This window comes from Squalius cephalus (assembly GCF_949319135.1).
Source record: "Squalius cephalus genome assembly, chromosome: 21".
In the NCBI taxonomy this organism is placed as follows: Eukaryota; Metazoa; Chordata; class Actinopteri; order Cypriniformes; family Leuciscidae; genus Squalius; species Squalius cephalus.
The window spans coordinates 1870758-1886242 of record NC_137142.1 but is presented as its reverse complement, the minus strand read 5'-3'; the positions used below and the strand labels follow the sequence as shown (position 1 = coordinate 1886242).

Below are 15485 nucleotides of genomic sequence, written 5' to 3'. Positions count from 1 at the left end.
TGCCTTTCAAGTGAATTTTTAGGTCTTCGATTGAACTTTGACCGCAATATTTATATATATTTTTTGTCAAATTGACATGAGAATGCGTCATCTTTTCCTTTTCTCCAGTAACTTTTTCTATAACCTGTAACTTATGTAAATGTACGATGACAAGAAGCTTATCTGTATTTAAAAGTATTCTTTGTAGATATGATTAAATTGTATGAAGAGTATAAACTGGCCAGCAAATCTGTTGGGATGATCTTGATAATTTTCAATTTATTTGTGTGGTTTGCTTTATGGTTTATGATTATTATTATTATTATTATAACATTTACGAATGACATTATAAATGTATATTTTGTTTATGTGCAATAAATAAATAAAAACTCTCTACATGGCTTTTTTTATTTATTTTTATTATTATCCAACGAACTTTAGTAGTATACAATATAGCATATAGAATTGACATATTAATACATAAAAAAACATGCCAGAGTGTACAAATTGATTAATTTATCAAAAAAACTGAAGGCCTATATTAATTAAAGACATGACAAGTCTTTCTTGCTTTCCTATTGACAATGTTATCCAGACTGGTGCAATCATCCTTAGTCTCCTGAAGAAAATGAATAAAATTTGGCTCAATAATATTCAAATAGGATTGTGTTGCCTTGATCGTGTCCGCGTCACGAGCCCGCAGACAGCCCACCTCACTTCCGGCCCGCGAGCTTAGCGGTGTGTCGTCACGTCCTGTGTCCTGGAGCTCAGAGAAGATGGCGGCTGTTGCAGTGAGCTCTGACGGAGGCGTCGCGTCGCTGGACTCGGACTCGCTGTCGCCGCGCGTTCCCTCTCCGCCACCGGACCAGCCGCACCAGAACAACGCGCTGCTGGGACTCCCGATCGTGGCCATCGACACCATCCTCAACTTCCTATCGTACGACGAGATCAGTCTCCTGCGGCTGGTGAGGAAAACAATGAGCTGGACTGCAGTGGAACGGGCTGCGTCCCAACACTCGGCCAGTGCACTGCAGTCTCGCTGCCTAGTGAGCGAGTGAGCGCGCGCTCCCTACAATCACGGCATTTCCGGCCGTGTGATAGTATGGAAGATTGTTCCCGCCACGGGATTATTTTTTAAAATATAAAATTACGACTTTTAAATTGCACAATTTTGGCTTCCCCCCCCCCCTCACAATTTTGTTTGTCTCGCAAGTCTGACCCCCCCCCCTCCCCCTCAGAATTGCGCGATATAACTCATAATTGCGACTTTAGACAAACAAGTCTAAATTGTGTGAGAAACGTTTTCAATTGCAAGAAAAATAGAATTGTGAGAGTAGAACTTTTTTATTCCGTGGCTCCAAAAAAAAAAAGATTTGTTAGTTTATAACTAGGGATATAGGCCTAAACTCGCAATTGTGATTTAAAGTAATTTTTTTAATTCCGTGTCGGAAACAAGCTTCCATAGTGTTGAAGTCAACATTTGTTGTTATTGATTTGTAAAAATATTACAATATCAGTGAAACGGGCTGCGTCTCGACACTCGGCCAGTGCACTGCAGTCTCGCTGCATTACCGGCCGTGATAGTGTGGAAGATTGTTCCCGCCACAGAATGATTTTTATTTTTTTAATTACGACTTTTAAATTTCACAATTTAGATTTTTTTTTTCTCCTCACAATTTGTTTGTCACGGAATTCTGTTTTTTCCCTCTCTGAATTGCGCGATATAAACTCGCGTGTGAGAGAAACGAAAAAAAAAAAAGATTAAGATTCAGTTTAAGATCTTAGGATATTTGCAATTGTGATATAACAATTTTCAATAACATTTGGAAAAAAATAAAAATTCTGTGTTTTTAGATGTAAGTTCAGTTTATGACTTGGGATATTTGCAACAATGTTCTTCCACAAAATGCATGCAGTTTTGTTTTTTAACCACTAGAGGGACCTTTAACCAAAAACAAGTGTGTAACATTGGACCCTTCATCTTTAATCGCGTGCCGAATGTAGTCGTGCTGTCACAAAACAACCTCATAACAGTCACACACACTATGCATATAATAAGTGTGTATGCTGCATAATTTGAGGCCGAACTGTTCTGTTCCTGCAGGTGTGCAAACGCATGGATGTGATCTGTCAGCGCATGCTCAACCAAGGCTTCCTGAAGGTGGAGCGCTACCACAGCCTGTGCCAGAAGCAGGTGAAAGCCCAGCTGCCCAGGTGAGGCTCGTTCTCATCAGCTTAATGCTAACGTTCGTTAGCCGATCAGCTCGAGGTTACACCCGTAACCAGGGATGCTCATTACGGTTAACTTTCCCGACCGACAACCGCCGCTCGTTATCCGAGTATTAACCTTTAAAGGGATAGCATTAATCTTTGTATCAGTAGAAAACCTGAATATGCGTGAAAAAAACGAGTCGACAAAATATTTTCTGTGTGATCCACTGAAGAAAGTCTCAGGTTTGGAACGACGTGAGGGCGAGTGAACGATCACATTAAATCAAAGCACATATATTTCTGTATCACAAATACCAACAACAAAATTTATTTCTAAAGCACATTTAAACACAATATAGATTGATCCAAAGTGCTGTACGAAGTGTCAGTCTACATGACAATTACACGTTTCTAAAAGCTAAAAAATAAAGATTTGATTTAAGAGTAGATTTAGAAATGTCCAGTGAAGGAGCAGACCTCACATGATCCGGGAGAGCATGGCAAAGCTTGGGCCGGGCCACAGGAAAGCCCCGATCACCCTTAGATTTGTAGCGACACCGTGTCACAGTTCAGAGCGGGATCTAAGTGCCCTAGCTGGACAGTATAGCACAGCAAGACCACTAATGTACCTGGTGCACGGCCAGACAACGCCTTATATACAGACACAGGGATCTTAAAATCAACTGTGAGTTTAATGGGAAGCCCGTGAAGGGATGCTAAAACAGGGGAGATATGATCCCTCTAAGGTATGGCCTCTCTTTTAAGACCCACTCAAAAGTCTTGCGGACGCATTTTGAACAACTTGCAATTAGGGCTGGGCAGGGATGGAAATTAACTTTTTTGTCCACCTGCCACTGTGGCTGGTGGATTTCAAAATCTACCAGCCACTCAATGTTTTTACCAGCCACTTTCTTGTTTTTAACCGACAATGTGTAACTGCATGTGAAAATTAATACTACAAGATCTACAATACTTAAGCAGTTTATTTAATCTCAAGTCTCAATGAAATTCTGACATTTTCTCTTTCTCTCTTATATATTTCTCTTTTTTACCTAGATGTGGCATTTGGATGATTCATGGTCTTTTATGGCTTCCAGTTTTAGGTTTTTAGTCCCAACAATGAAACTAGGGCTGGGCGATATGGACCAAAAGTCATATCCCGATATATTTAGGCTGAATATCGATATATGATATATATCCCGATATTTTTTCCGCAAAGTGAGAGCAAATGTTCAAAGTCAAAGCCAAATATGACATGTCACAAGTAGTTTTATTGAAACCGGCTATTTCCACACACACAAGTACTGTCCCCCTTTACTTAACATAAATTGTAAGAATATGACTAATAGTAAAGACTAGTACTAATAAATAAACATTAGGCCTATGCTAAAGCTATTAAATAGCAGTCCCAAACTAGTTTTTGTTAATACAATGTTGGTATGAGCCACTACAGTCATTTAAAAATATAAAAAGTAACACAAAGAAAAATAAAGTGGCATTTTGGGGTTAATATGGGAACGACAGTTACCATGGTGAATACACAATATTAACAATAACTGTTAATGAACCATGGAAACTGCTCCTGGTGAATAGAATGAAAATCATACCTGCATTACTTTTATTTTTGTGTAATTTAGAACGTAACGGCGTTGCATGCTCGTAGTTTCTTTTGCACTTTATATACAGTGAGGTGATACACAGCGCGCGCCGCCGCATTTGCGCGTGCAATTGAGTGTACAGGATAACGGCTGACAGGACAAGAAAGTCCGTTTTTCTGAGGTGAAAAGCTTTATTTCAGCGTACACTTATGTCACTGCCTGGTAGTTCCTATTGTGTTGGGTTTTCTGAAGTAGTCATGATTCGCCTCTCATAACATACATCAGTGGTTCCCAACCTTTTTTTTGTCTGAGACCCAACCTTTTTTTTGCCCAAGAAAATATTTTAAGGCCCCCCTTCAAATTTAATGATATTATCGCTCTTGTAAGCTTGCAGCAAGGATGACAAAAAATTTTGTTTTCAAACAAACGGTATGTTTACTATAACCAGATATGTTTATGCACAAATAATAGCCTATAATATTGAAAATACAATAACAAAAACATCAGTAGGCCCTTTGTAATTTAAAAACGTAAGCCTAGGAGTAGTCAATAAATTGGCTATATTTGAAATGCAATAACAAAAATATTCACACTGTGTAGGTAAAAAAACAAGAATATAGGCTATTACTAAATGACTGCTGTCTGGGACCTCAATACTTGCATGTTATTTGTGAGGCTTGATCAATGTGAGTCTTTATTTTTGACGCTTTTGGCGCTATAGCGAGCGATAATAAACTTGCGTTTATTTACAGAATAATGCGTCTTTCGGAAGAACAGTGTAGCCGGAACTACTTCTCTCTGTGTACGTCTATGGCGAGTCAAGCAGGTACCGGGCTACTCCGGAGCGGCAGCGATCCGAACCAGTGTGAAATAGTCCCAATGTAAACACTTATTATAGGTGTACCATAGTGGTTCAGGATAAGACCAAAAAAAAACGGATTGGAAAATGGATTCATGCTTCATTAATGAACTCGCTCATTATATAAATTTTGTAAATTTTGACCAGAAAAAAGTTAGGACTTTTATTTAATGCTCATTGCTCAAAACTTTTTAAAATACGACGCGACCCCCCACAGAGCTCGCTGAGGCCCCCTTGTGGGTCGCGACCCCCCTGTTGGGAACCAATGACATACATAACATACTAAACACGCACGCGGAGTGGAAAAGGAGGGGCGGTGGCGCGGCCAGCAGACAGTGCAGAGAGCTCCGGGTCAGCACGCAGCTTGCTTGGAGCAAGGATCACAGCGCAAATTTGAACTATATCGATATATGCGATATGGTCTAATTCCATATCTCCTCCTGAGATGTTTTCTCTGCAGAACGCCTGCGATGTAACGCCACATGTTTTTTTGAAAGTGTGCCTCCTCTAAAAGTGTCCGCCGTCCATGTGAAACAGTATGCTATTTTTATTTACCCGCCACGGTGGCCGGTAGGTGAAGCGAGTTTACCCGCCACAACAAAAAATCACCCGCATTTGGCTGGTGGCGGGTGCTAATTTCCATCCCTGGGGCTGGGCGATAAAACGATAATTATCGCGATATGATTTTTCTCGATAAAACGATATCAAGAGTTCGATAAATGTTCGATAATGTTTATGCGCCAAAAGCGGAGCGAAACTCATTTGAACCGCGCGCCACACGGACCCTTTATCCGCTCGGCTCAAAGTCCAAACGGCAGCGCAGCGTGAGCTCACTAGAGGAGAAGCGTTTACTCTGATCGCTCTCGTCACGAGATCCAGAGAGAAGCGCTTGAGTTCAGCGAAGAACACAGTGTCTCCGTGATTTAAACCAGTTTAAAGGCAGATGAAACAGCGCTGACCAACAGGAGAAACACTGCGCAGAAGGCTTTTCCGGCTACAATCTCCCATCATTTACCATGGATTTACTGTAACGTTAGCCTGGTAATATTAACTGCACCATGAAATCTGGGATATACATATTGAATTGTATTATATTATTAATGTAGACGATGTATTAAAGGACTGATGGAATATAATTACAGTATTTAATAATGTATTTAGGCTACTGTTTTTCATACAAATACCATAGAAACCATAAAGTTTCATTTTGCCATGATAGTGAGGTTATCATGATCTAAATGCATGATACTGGATGACCAATGGTTAACTTTAATAAAACTCAAACAGTCAGAATATTACATCTTACCAAATAAAAATTAGCACATGCAGAAACTAAGAAATTAATTGTCCAATAAAGATATTTATTTTGTTAAGGAAAAATGACAAATGTTGAATGTTCTACCTCAGATTTGTGAAATGTTCACCAGTTTGGCAAGTGTTTGTCCTGATATGTTCTGACAATGAAGAGTAGTTTAAAACCACAATTAACGCTCTGGTTTCTACAACTTTCACTTAGGAGCAAAAATCTGCCTTTAAACTTGAAAGAAATAAAGATTTGATTGACTTTTATCGTGATAATTATCGATATCGACTGATACAAAAAAAATTATCGTGATATTTTTTTTTTGGCCATATCGACCAGCCCTACTTGCAATCGAGATGTGAAGATTGAGACCAGAATAAAGAGAGTTGCAACTTCTAAATCTTCTTCAACTTTGCAATAGATCTTAAATGGAAAAAGCTTCCTCTAATAACAGCACTAATTTGCTTATCAAAAAATAGTGAAGAGTCAAAGATCACTCCAAGGTTTTTGATTTGTTTGCGTACATGTGTTGAGAGAGGACCTAACCGCAGGACAACCCAGAATTAAACCTCTGTTTAATCCTCATTTAGCTGCAGATAATGATGTCATCCTCCTCTTGATATCATGTACACATTTCAATAACACATCGAATGAAGCAGTGGTGTCAAGCCTTACTGGAAAGGAGAACTGAGAATCGTCTGCAGAACAGTCATATGAAATGTTGTATTTCTGAGAAAAGCGGGCCAAGGGAAGCATATAAAGGGAAAACAATAAAGGTCCCAAACCGGATCCCTGGGGCACACCACACATATCTGGCGCAGATGATGAGGAAACATGTCCTACATTTACAGAGAAAGTCCTATTCTCGAGTGCCGTTGACACCTACCGTACACTGGAGTCGCGCAAGAACAATGTTGTGGTCAATGGTATCAAATGCAGCGCTCCGGTCCAACAAAACCAGCACAACACCCGAGCCTGGATCCAGAGCAAGCAGGACTTCATGTGTAACCCTCAACAGAGCCGACTCAGTGCTAATGATCTAAATATACAACACAGAGCAGCTTCTCACTAATAAACAGGACAAACACTGTCACACACCGGACGATAACTATAACGATAAAGATATAGGTGTAAAAATCCTTCTAAATGTGAAATAGCAGAATCCACACACGGCACAACTATAACAGAGACGGCACAGAGGAACGATGAAAACACTGACTCGACCGCAGCCGCTTCTTCGCTCAAGACGTCTCAAATGATCCAGCTCACACACATTTACACACACCCTCATTATGAGATGAGATTCAGGCAGTGTTGTGATTAAACTTTACCTCATGTAAACACAATACTTGGATCATATCGATGCGCTTAAGTTCATAATCACCGTAAAATATGTGATGTACGCCGACTTTAATCACACATGTAAAGAGTTTAATGGCGTTTGTTCCACTCTGGCGTGTGTGTTTGTGACGAACACGGATGGCGTTTTCATGCACCGGTTCGTAAACGTAGCGGTGAAGAAGAAATCAGATTTATGGGCTGCTGAAGAAACTGAGTTCATGTTGGCAATGTTGCACAACATAAATATAATGCAGTTTATTGATGGTCAAAAACATCAGAATGAAGACACTTTTAGGCTTGTCAACTACAAATACTCCCATAGAAATGTGTTTTACACTTGATTAAAACAGTGTCCAGTAACACACTTACTGTATGAGTTCATCATCTGTGCTGTGCATATGGCAATAATGGCAATAAAAACAACCACTGATCATAGAGAATAATCAGAGTTATGAAAACTGTAGACGGGAGTGAAGAGGTTTGATTGTGTAACTGGAAATAACCACAGTTTTGGTGCTCATGATGTAAACCCTTGTCATCGACTCGGTTTTCAGTTTTCTTCCCTGGATATGTAACCGACTCAAATCACTTATTTCCTGAATTAACTTTTTTTTTTACTTGAAATGTAAAACGTATCAAATTGAAGTCTCTTTTGCCACCAAGGCTGCATTTATTTATACTGAAAAATACCCAGTAATCTTGTGCACATATATATATACACTCTACCGGTCAAAAGTTTTAGATTGGTAAGATTTTTAATGTTTTTAAAAGTATCTTCTGCTCACCAAGGCTGCATTTATTTGATTAAAAAATAAAAAAACAGTAATATTGTGAAATATTATTCCAATGTAAATCATCTGTTCTCTATGTGAATATACAGTAAAGTGTAATTTATTCCTGTGATTAAAGCTGAATGTTCAGCATCATTACTCCAGTCTTCAGTGTCACATGATCCTTCAGAAATCACTCTAATATGATGATTTGATGATCGGGAAACATTTATGATTATTATCAGTGTTGAAAACAGTTGTGTACAATGTTTTTTTTCAGGATTATTTGATGCATAAAAAGTTCAAAAGAACAGCATTTATCTGAAATCTAAAGCTTTTGTAACATTAAACACTACCGTTCAAAAGTTTGGGGTCAGTAAGAATTTTAATTTTATTTTTGGGGGAAAGAAATAAAATAAATCAATACTTTTATTCATCAAGGATGAGTTAAACTGGTCAAAAGTTACAGTAAAGACATTTATAATGTTAGAAAATATTCTATTTTAAATAAATGCTGTTCTTTTGAACTTTCTATTCATCAAAGAAGTTTGAAAAAAAATTATACACAACTGTTTTCAACATTGATAATAATCATAAATGTTTCTTGATCATCAAATCATCATATTAGAGTGATTTCTGAAGGATCATGTGACACTGAAGACTGGAGTAATGATGCTGAACATTCAGCTTTGATCACAGGAATAAATTACACTTTACTGTATATTCACATAGAAAACAGCTGATTTACATTTTAATAATATTTCACAATATTATTGTTTTTTTGCATTTTAATTTACTAAATATAGCCTTGGTGAGCAGAAGAGACTTCTTTTAAAAACATTAAATCTTACCGATCTAAAACTTTTGACCAGTAGAGTGTGTGTGTATATATCTAGCCGCTCTGGAGTAAACCGTGATGTCATCGTCCAGCTCAGTTCTCATATAATGGTGTCAATGCAGGCGGATCAATAATATTGTTGAATATTAAAATAAATGTTAAATTTGTGTGTTCATGTGAGTTATCGGTTCATATTCAGATCCTAAGTAGAGCTGAGTCCCTCAAAACACACAAGTGTCTTTATCTCAGTCTCAGTTCTGCTCGTGTGAGGCTGATGTCCGCTGAGCTGTGCATGTTTGACGGCCTCTCTTCTCCTCAGGAGGGAATCTGAGCGCAGGAATCACTCGCTGGCTCGTCACGCAGACATCCTGGCGGCGGTGGAGACCCGTCTGTCCCTGCTCAACATGACCTTCATGAAATACGTCGACTCCAATCTCTGCTGCTTCATCCCTGGAAAGGTACATCTGCACTTCTGTTCGCTCTGATGCATACGGTTAGCATCAGAGCTGGACAATTAATCATTAAGAGATCGCAATCTCGATTCAAACACTTGTGTGATCTTATTCCTAAATGTCAAAGATTCAGCTCTTTCTATTAAACCTGTAAGTCTGATCACAGCCGTTATCATGAATAGATATGAAACGGTGTCTTTTCATCATCACAGTATCAGTATTACAGTGAGTCTCATTAACACAGAAGTACTGGGATAAAAGTTTATAGTTCAGATATAAACACTGATATCTATGGTAGTGATCATAAATAGTAAATCACATTTTGATGCTACAAATAAAGATTGTATCAGTTACATCGTCACACCAGTAGGTGGAGACAAGAGACTGTTAGAAAATGTGTTTTCATTGAAACATTTGTTCAGAAACACTGATTCATCCAGTAATGTACAGTAATTTTATTTTGAATGTTTTTTATTATGATCATTTTTATATAATAATTACCCAGAGGACAGCATAATGCATATTCAGTTATGGACTAAAATATTTACAGGTAATTGTACTGCTGTTACTGAATTATGTTGTTACGAGTAAATATGATTATTGATGGGTTTTCACTGCAAACACAATAATGCTGCAAACAGCTTTACAGATTCTGAGAAAGACTCTGGTCATCTTTAGGTTGCAGATAATAAAAGTCCTACAAAATCAGTCGAACCGATCCAATCAGCCAAGATGGATTAACATCCGCTTCTGTGGTTTCGTGAGCATGAGAATCAAGGTCAGGTTTGGTTAGTACTTAAAGTCCCCCTGTAGTCAATCATTTGATCCCTTAAAGGAGAACTCCGGTCAATTTTTTGACTCGATTGCCGAGTTCACGCGCATAGGTTTAGTTAACTATGATCATGCGCGTGAACTCGGCAATCGACTACTTTGGACTTCCACCGAAAACAGGATGTAAATACAGGTATGTGCGCTGGCTTAAATAACATAATTTTTATACATATCTTTCACATCTACTGCAGTCAGATTCACTCGTGTTCACTCTGAAGGAATCACTCACATGACCTGTGCACTTGTAATGACACATCAAGGATGTTAAGAGGCTAAAAGCAGGTTTAAAACTTGCCCCATTGAAGTCAACAGGGTGCAAATTTTAAAAATAGAATAACTCGGTGTAGGCAACACCGATTTTTGTCGTTGTTCTCTGTATTGACAGCACTCCAAATGTACAAAAAAATGAGCTCAATGTTAAAATTGACCGGAGTTCTCCTTTAAGACTCCAAAATGTATGTAACTCGACACCCTTGCCTCATTTAGTATGCGCGGTTCTATGAATATGCAAATGAGCCCCGCCTCCACTCACTCACTCACTCAGCTCAGAGATCCACTGGTTGACGATCACACGTTGATCTGATTGGTTACAAGGTAGTTTGTGACGTCAGAAACACCAGCGATTTCAAAGCGTGTTTTTGAGACTGTCTTTGGTTCACTGCAGTTTTAAGGAGGAAATACTCAGCAATGCTGTCGACTTATGAATTTACACATGCTTTGAATTAAAGCAGATTAAAAACACCACATAAACAACATTAAAAGCTGGATTTTCACCACAGGGGGACTTTAACGTTCCACACAGTCAACAAATGCAAACCTCCAATGATGTGTAAAACACGAAGAGGTTTCTCGTGTCTAGAAAGGTGTTTGTTTTCAACCCTGTCCTGAGGATCTCAGCGTGTTTGTTGGAGACAGTGAGCCCTAAAGGGTTAATTCCCACGAGAATGAAGGGCTCATCATCTGAAACAATCAGCCTTTAGTTCAGCTGTCTTTAGTCATGTGACAGTAATCAGAGTCATGAGGAACGCTGTAATCATGCTAATCTCGTAGGGTGTGTCATAGGTCAGAAACCTTTCTTGAGGAAATGCAAACGCTCAGAAAGGATTATGCAAAAGTCTATAAAGCATGAATGGCATGAAGGCCTGAGGCAGTGAATGCAAATCAAGTGTTTATCATTTGTGTGACAGAGATGATGAGATTTGCTGTCATCAGGTTTAAGAGATCTGAAACGAAACCGAAAACTTTTTCATTGGTAGCAGAGTGTGTTTCTGCCTGGACGTCTAAGCAACAGCAGAGTGTTAAACGTTTTATTGAAAAAGGTCTATTTTTGTAATAAATATTTTTGTTTTGACGCCTACATCAGCGCCATGATTGCATGGATGTAGGCTATAATTACAACATGCTAAAACAGGCTAGCAACATGGTAAAACAGGCAGGCTAGCAACATGCTAAAACAGGCTAGCAACATGGTAAAACATAACAAATGAGTTCAAACTTGCTAGACACATGCTGACATGTTAGCAACATAAAACGTGTTAAATCATAGTGAAACATGCTAGTAACGTGTTAAATCATGCTAGCAACACGTTGACAATGTGCTAATTCATGCTACGGCACTAAATCATGTTAGAAACATGCTAGCAATGTGTTAATTGTTGCTAGCATAAATTAGCACTGTGTTAACATGATTTAACATAGCTAAGCTATGATAGAAACATGTTTATTCATGATAGAATCATGTTAAATGTATTAAATCATGCTAGCAATTTGTTTGTGTTAACAACATGCTATGTGTTAATTCAGGTTAGAAACAAGCTTCCCTAGCAACCACACATAATACTCTAGCAAAACTTGTTGATTTGCTTTTTACGAATTGAAAGTCGCGTGTGATTTGACTGTTGTCTTCTGCCCCCTGCAGGTGATCGACGAGATTTACCGTGTTTTGCGGTATGTGAACTCCACGCGCGCGCCGCAGCGAGCGCACGAGGTGCTTCAGGAGCTGCGGGATATCTCCTCCATGGCCATGGAGTACTTCGATGAGAAGATCGTCCCCATCCTGAAGAAGAGGCTTCCCGGTGCCGACCTCTCCGGCCGCCTGATCGGATCCGCTCCGGGTACGGCTGCCATTTAAAGACTAGCTAACTTATCTTGACATTTTTATTGATCTAAAACTCAAAATGATTAGCAGAACATGAAGTCGACCCTCCGTTCCATTGGCTTTCTTCTGGATCATTTTCCAAAAACAGGACTAGTTTTTTCTTTTTTCTTTCAGGAAAATTTTTCTCCCAAATCTCATTTATTCGTAATCATTATAAATTAGGCCTCATTCGAAAGCTCAAACGCTCAAAGTTCATCCTGTGAAATCAGTTTTGAAATTGCACATTGCATTATCGTGCTTTAAAGTCTTCTAGCAGGCTCCTCCCCCTGAGGGCGGTGTCACATTTCACATTTTACTGCACTATTTTGTAATCTAAACTATTTCTAAACTTGACAGAACACGTATTGTTGGAAAGGTCTGACACTCGAGGTTCCGTATTTGGCCGCTGTTTTGTGATAGAAGTGGCAGAAATGTTTTAATTTATTAAACATAAACAAAACAAAATCCCATATGAACCTCAATTTTTGAGATATCAGCTTCAAATTTGGAACACAGCTTGGTTAGACATATCTTTGATTTTCCACCAATTTCCAACTTCTTTTTGAAAATATAAATATAGTATAAAATAAAAAAATATTTAGTACATTTCATTTGCAACTTTTTTACACTTTCATTTTTGGAAGTGCATTAAATATTCACATATATGCTCAAAAAGTGAGATTAACAGGTTAAACCATTTTAAATGGCAGTGTTTTAATCCAAACTTTTTCTAAACTTGACAGAACACTTATTGTTGGAAAGGTCATATGTTCAGGCCGCTGTTTTGTGATAGAAGTGACAGAAATGTTGTAATTTATTTTTTGGTAAAACGTCTAAACAAAATCCCATAGAAACCTCAATTTTTGAGATATCAGCTTCAAATTTGGAACACAGCTTGGTCAGACATATCTTTGATTTTGCACCAATTTTAGAGTCCAATTTCTTTTTTAAAATATGTATTTAATGTAAAATAAAAAAAAGGTTAGTACATTTAATTTGCTTTACAATAAACTTCTACAACTTTTTTACACTTTCATTTTTGGAAGTGCATTAAATATTCACGTTTATGCTCAAAAAGTGAGGTTAACAGGTTAAACCATTTTAAATGACAGTGTTTTAATCCAAACTGTTTCTAAACTTGACAGAACACATATTTGAGACTTGAGGTTCCATATTTGGCCGCTGTTTTGTGATAAAAGTGGCAAAAATGTTTTAATTTGTGACGGGCTAATTTTTGGTAAAACGCCTAAACAAAATCCCATAGGAACCTCAATTTTTGTGATATCAACTTAAAATTTGGAACACAGCTTGGGTAGACATATCTTTGATTTTCCACCAATTTTAGAGTCCAACTTCTTTTTAAAAATATAAATATAGTATAAAAGAAAAAAATATTTAGTACATTTCATTTGCAACTTTTTTACACTTTCATTTTTGGAAGTGCATTAAATATTCACATATATGCTCAAAAAGTGAGATTAACAGGTTAAACCATTTTAAATGGCAGTGTTTTAATCCAAACTTGACAGAACACATGTTGTTGGAAAGGTCATATGTTCAGGCCGCTGTTTTGTGATAGAAGTGGCAGAAATGTTGTAATTTATTTTTTGGTAAAACGTCTAAACAAAATCCCATAGAAACCTAAATTTTTGTGATGTCAACTTCAAATTTGGAACACAGCTTGGGTAGACATGGCTTTGATTTTCCACCAATTCTAGTGTCCAATTTCATTTTTTAAATATGTATTTAGTATAAAATAAAAAAATGTTTAGTACATTTAATTTGCTTTACGCTTTCATTTTTCGAAGCGCTTCAAATACTCACATTTACACAGTTTTAACTGCCAGTGTTTGTAACCCGCCGGGCTCTGTCTCACTCCTCTGTCCCGCAGTGGCCGGTCCCTCCACCTCTCTCACCACCATGTCCCTGCTGGCCAAAAACACCCCGTCGCGGTCGGAGATGACGAAGGTGCAGCAGCAGGTGAAGGTGAACGGGGCGTCGGTGGCGGCTCTGCGGCGGGAGATGCAGGAGGTGCGCGTGAAGCAGCTGGAGCAGCAGAAGCAGCTCCAGGACCAGGAGCAGAAGCTGCAGGAGCAGTCGCAGGTGATCGGAGAGCAGAACGCCCGGCTGGCCGAGCTGGAGCACAAGCTCAGGGAACTGATGGACAGTGCGGTGGGCGGCTCCTCCTCCTCCTCCTCCACCCCTGCTCCAGCCGTGTCCTCTTCATCCGGCGCGGGTCCGGCGTCAGCCGAGGGCGAGAACGGCCTGTGTCTCAAACGACCCCGCAAGTGCTCGGATCTCCCACGCCACTCCAAACGCCTGCGTAGCAAGAAATAGAGGGACGTTTCGTCTGTACTTGTGTTTTTTTTTTTTTTTTTTTTTAAGTTTTTGTTTTGCTTCCTTAAAGCTATATCATTTTTTTTCTCGACTTACGATGATGCGAGTATCACGCGGAGATGAAAAGCTAAAAAAAAAGAAAAACAGGAGGGAGAGGGGTATCTTTTTGTTTTATCAGACACGTATTACACTAATATGCGTTGACTTCTGTTTCTAAAGGTTGAGGATTTGCCTTTAATGTTTACCCAACCTTCATGCCAACATTAAGACATTGCAAGAAGCTTTAGTCAATCAACCGCAAGAACATTCGTGGAAAAGGTGAACCTGAAGAGACGGCCGTAGCTTCAACCATTAAGTCATTCGTTTAATTGTGTACGAAGTGAAGACTTCGGATCCCCTTCTTGAAATGGAGAACGCGAGGTGTTCGACACCTGACTGCTAAGTTATATTGTTATATAAATGGTAAATATCAGCTTTGTTCTATGTTCTGAGAGTGAAGTATTTCCTCTGAGATGTGCCTGGACGGTATGAGCGAGTCGGTGGTCTTGCAGACGTCTGCAGCTGTAGCATACATGATTATATTGTTTGTCTGAAGATCGTCCATCACTGAGGATAGTGTCTTGTAGGTGTCAATGCCATGTTGTACCTGCCACTGTTTGTAGGTGTATACTTTACTGCAAATAGATTTGTGTCAGTGCAATAAAAATTGTGGAAAGCCTTGTTACTAGGAAAGTAAATAATTGATGTTCAAGTTCGTTTATGCCTCAAGGCACGGTTTTACTAACCTGATACTGTTACTCCGTCATTCCAGCGGCAAAGATTCAACGTG

General features: G+C 38.8%; 1 protein-coding gene across 1 annotated transcript; it reads left to right on the top strand.

Moving 5' to 3' along the window:
• Nucleotides 1–658: 658 nt before the first annotated feature.
• fbxo28 (F-box protein 28) lies at nucleotides 659–15085 on the top strand. Its single transcript, XM_079855484.1, has 5 exons — nucleotides 659–944; nucleotides 2084–2193; nucleotides 9219–9357; nucleotides 12101–12296; nucleotides 14211–15085. The coding sequence occupies exons 1-5, from the start codon at nucleotides 756–758 to the stop codon at nucleotides 14654–14656; spliced, it is 1080 nt and encodes a 359-aa protein (XP_079711610.1). The 5' UTR covers nucleotides 659–755; the 3' UTR covers nucleotides 14657–15085.
• The last annotated feature ends 400 nt before the right edge of the window (nucleotides 15086–15485 follow it).

Coding starts and splice junctions, on each gene's coding strand:
- fbxo28 (XM_079855484.1), top strand. CDS start 756: ATGGCGGCTGTTGCAGTGAGCTCTGACGGAGGCGTCGCGTCGCTGGAC. Junction 2,194..9,218: donor GTGAAAGCCCAGCTGCCCAG/GTGAGGCTCGTT, acceptor TCTTCTCCTCAG/GAGGGAATCTGAGCGCAGGA. Junction 9,358..12,100: donor GCTGCTTCATCCCTGGAAAG/GTACATCTGCAC, acceptor TGCCCCCTGCAG/GTGATCGACGAGATTTACCG.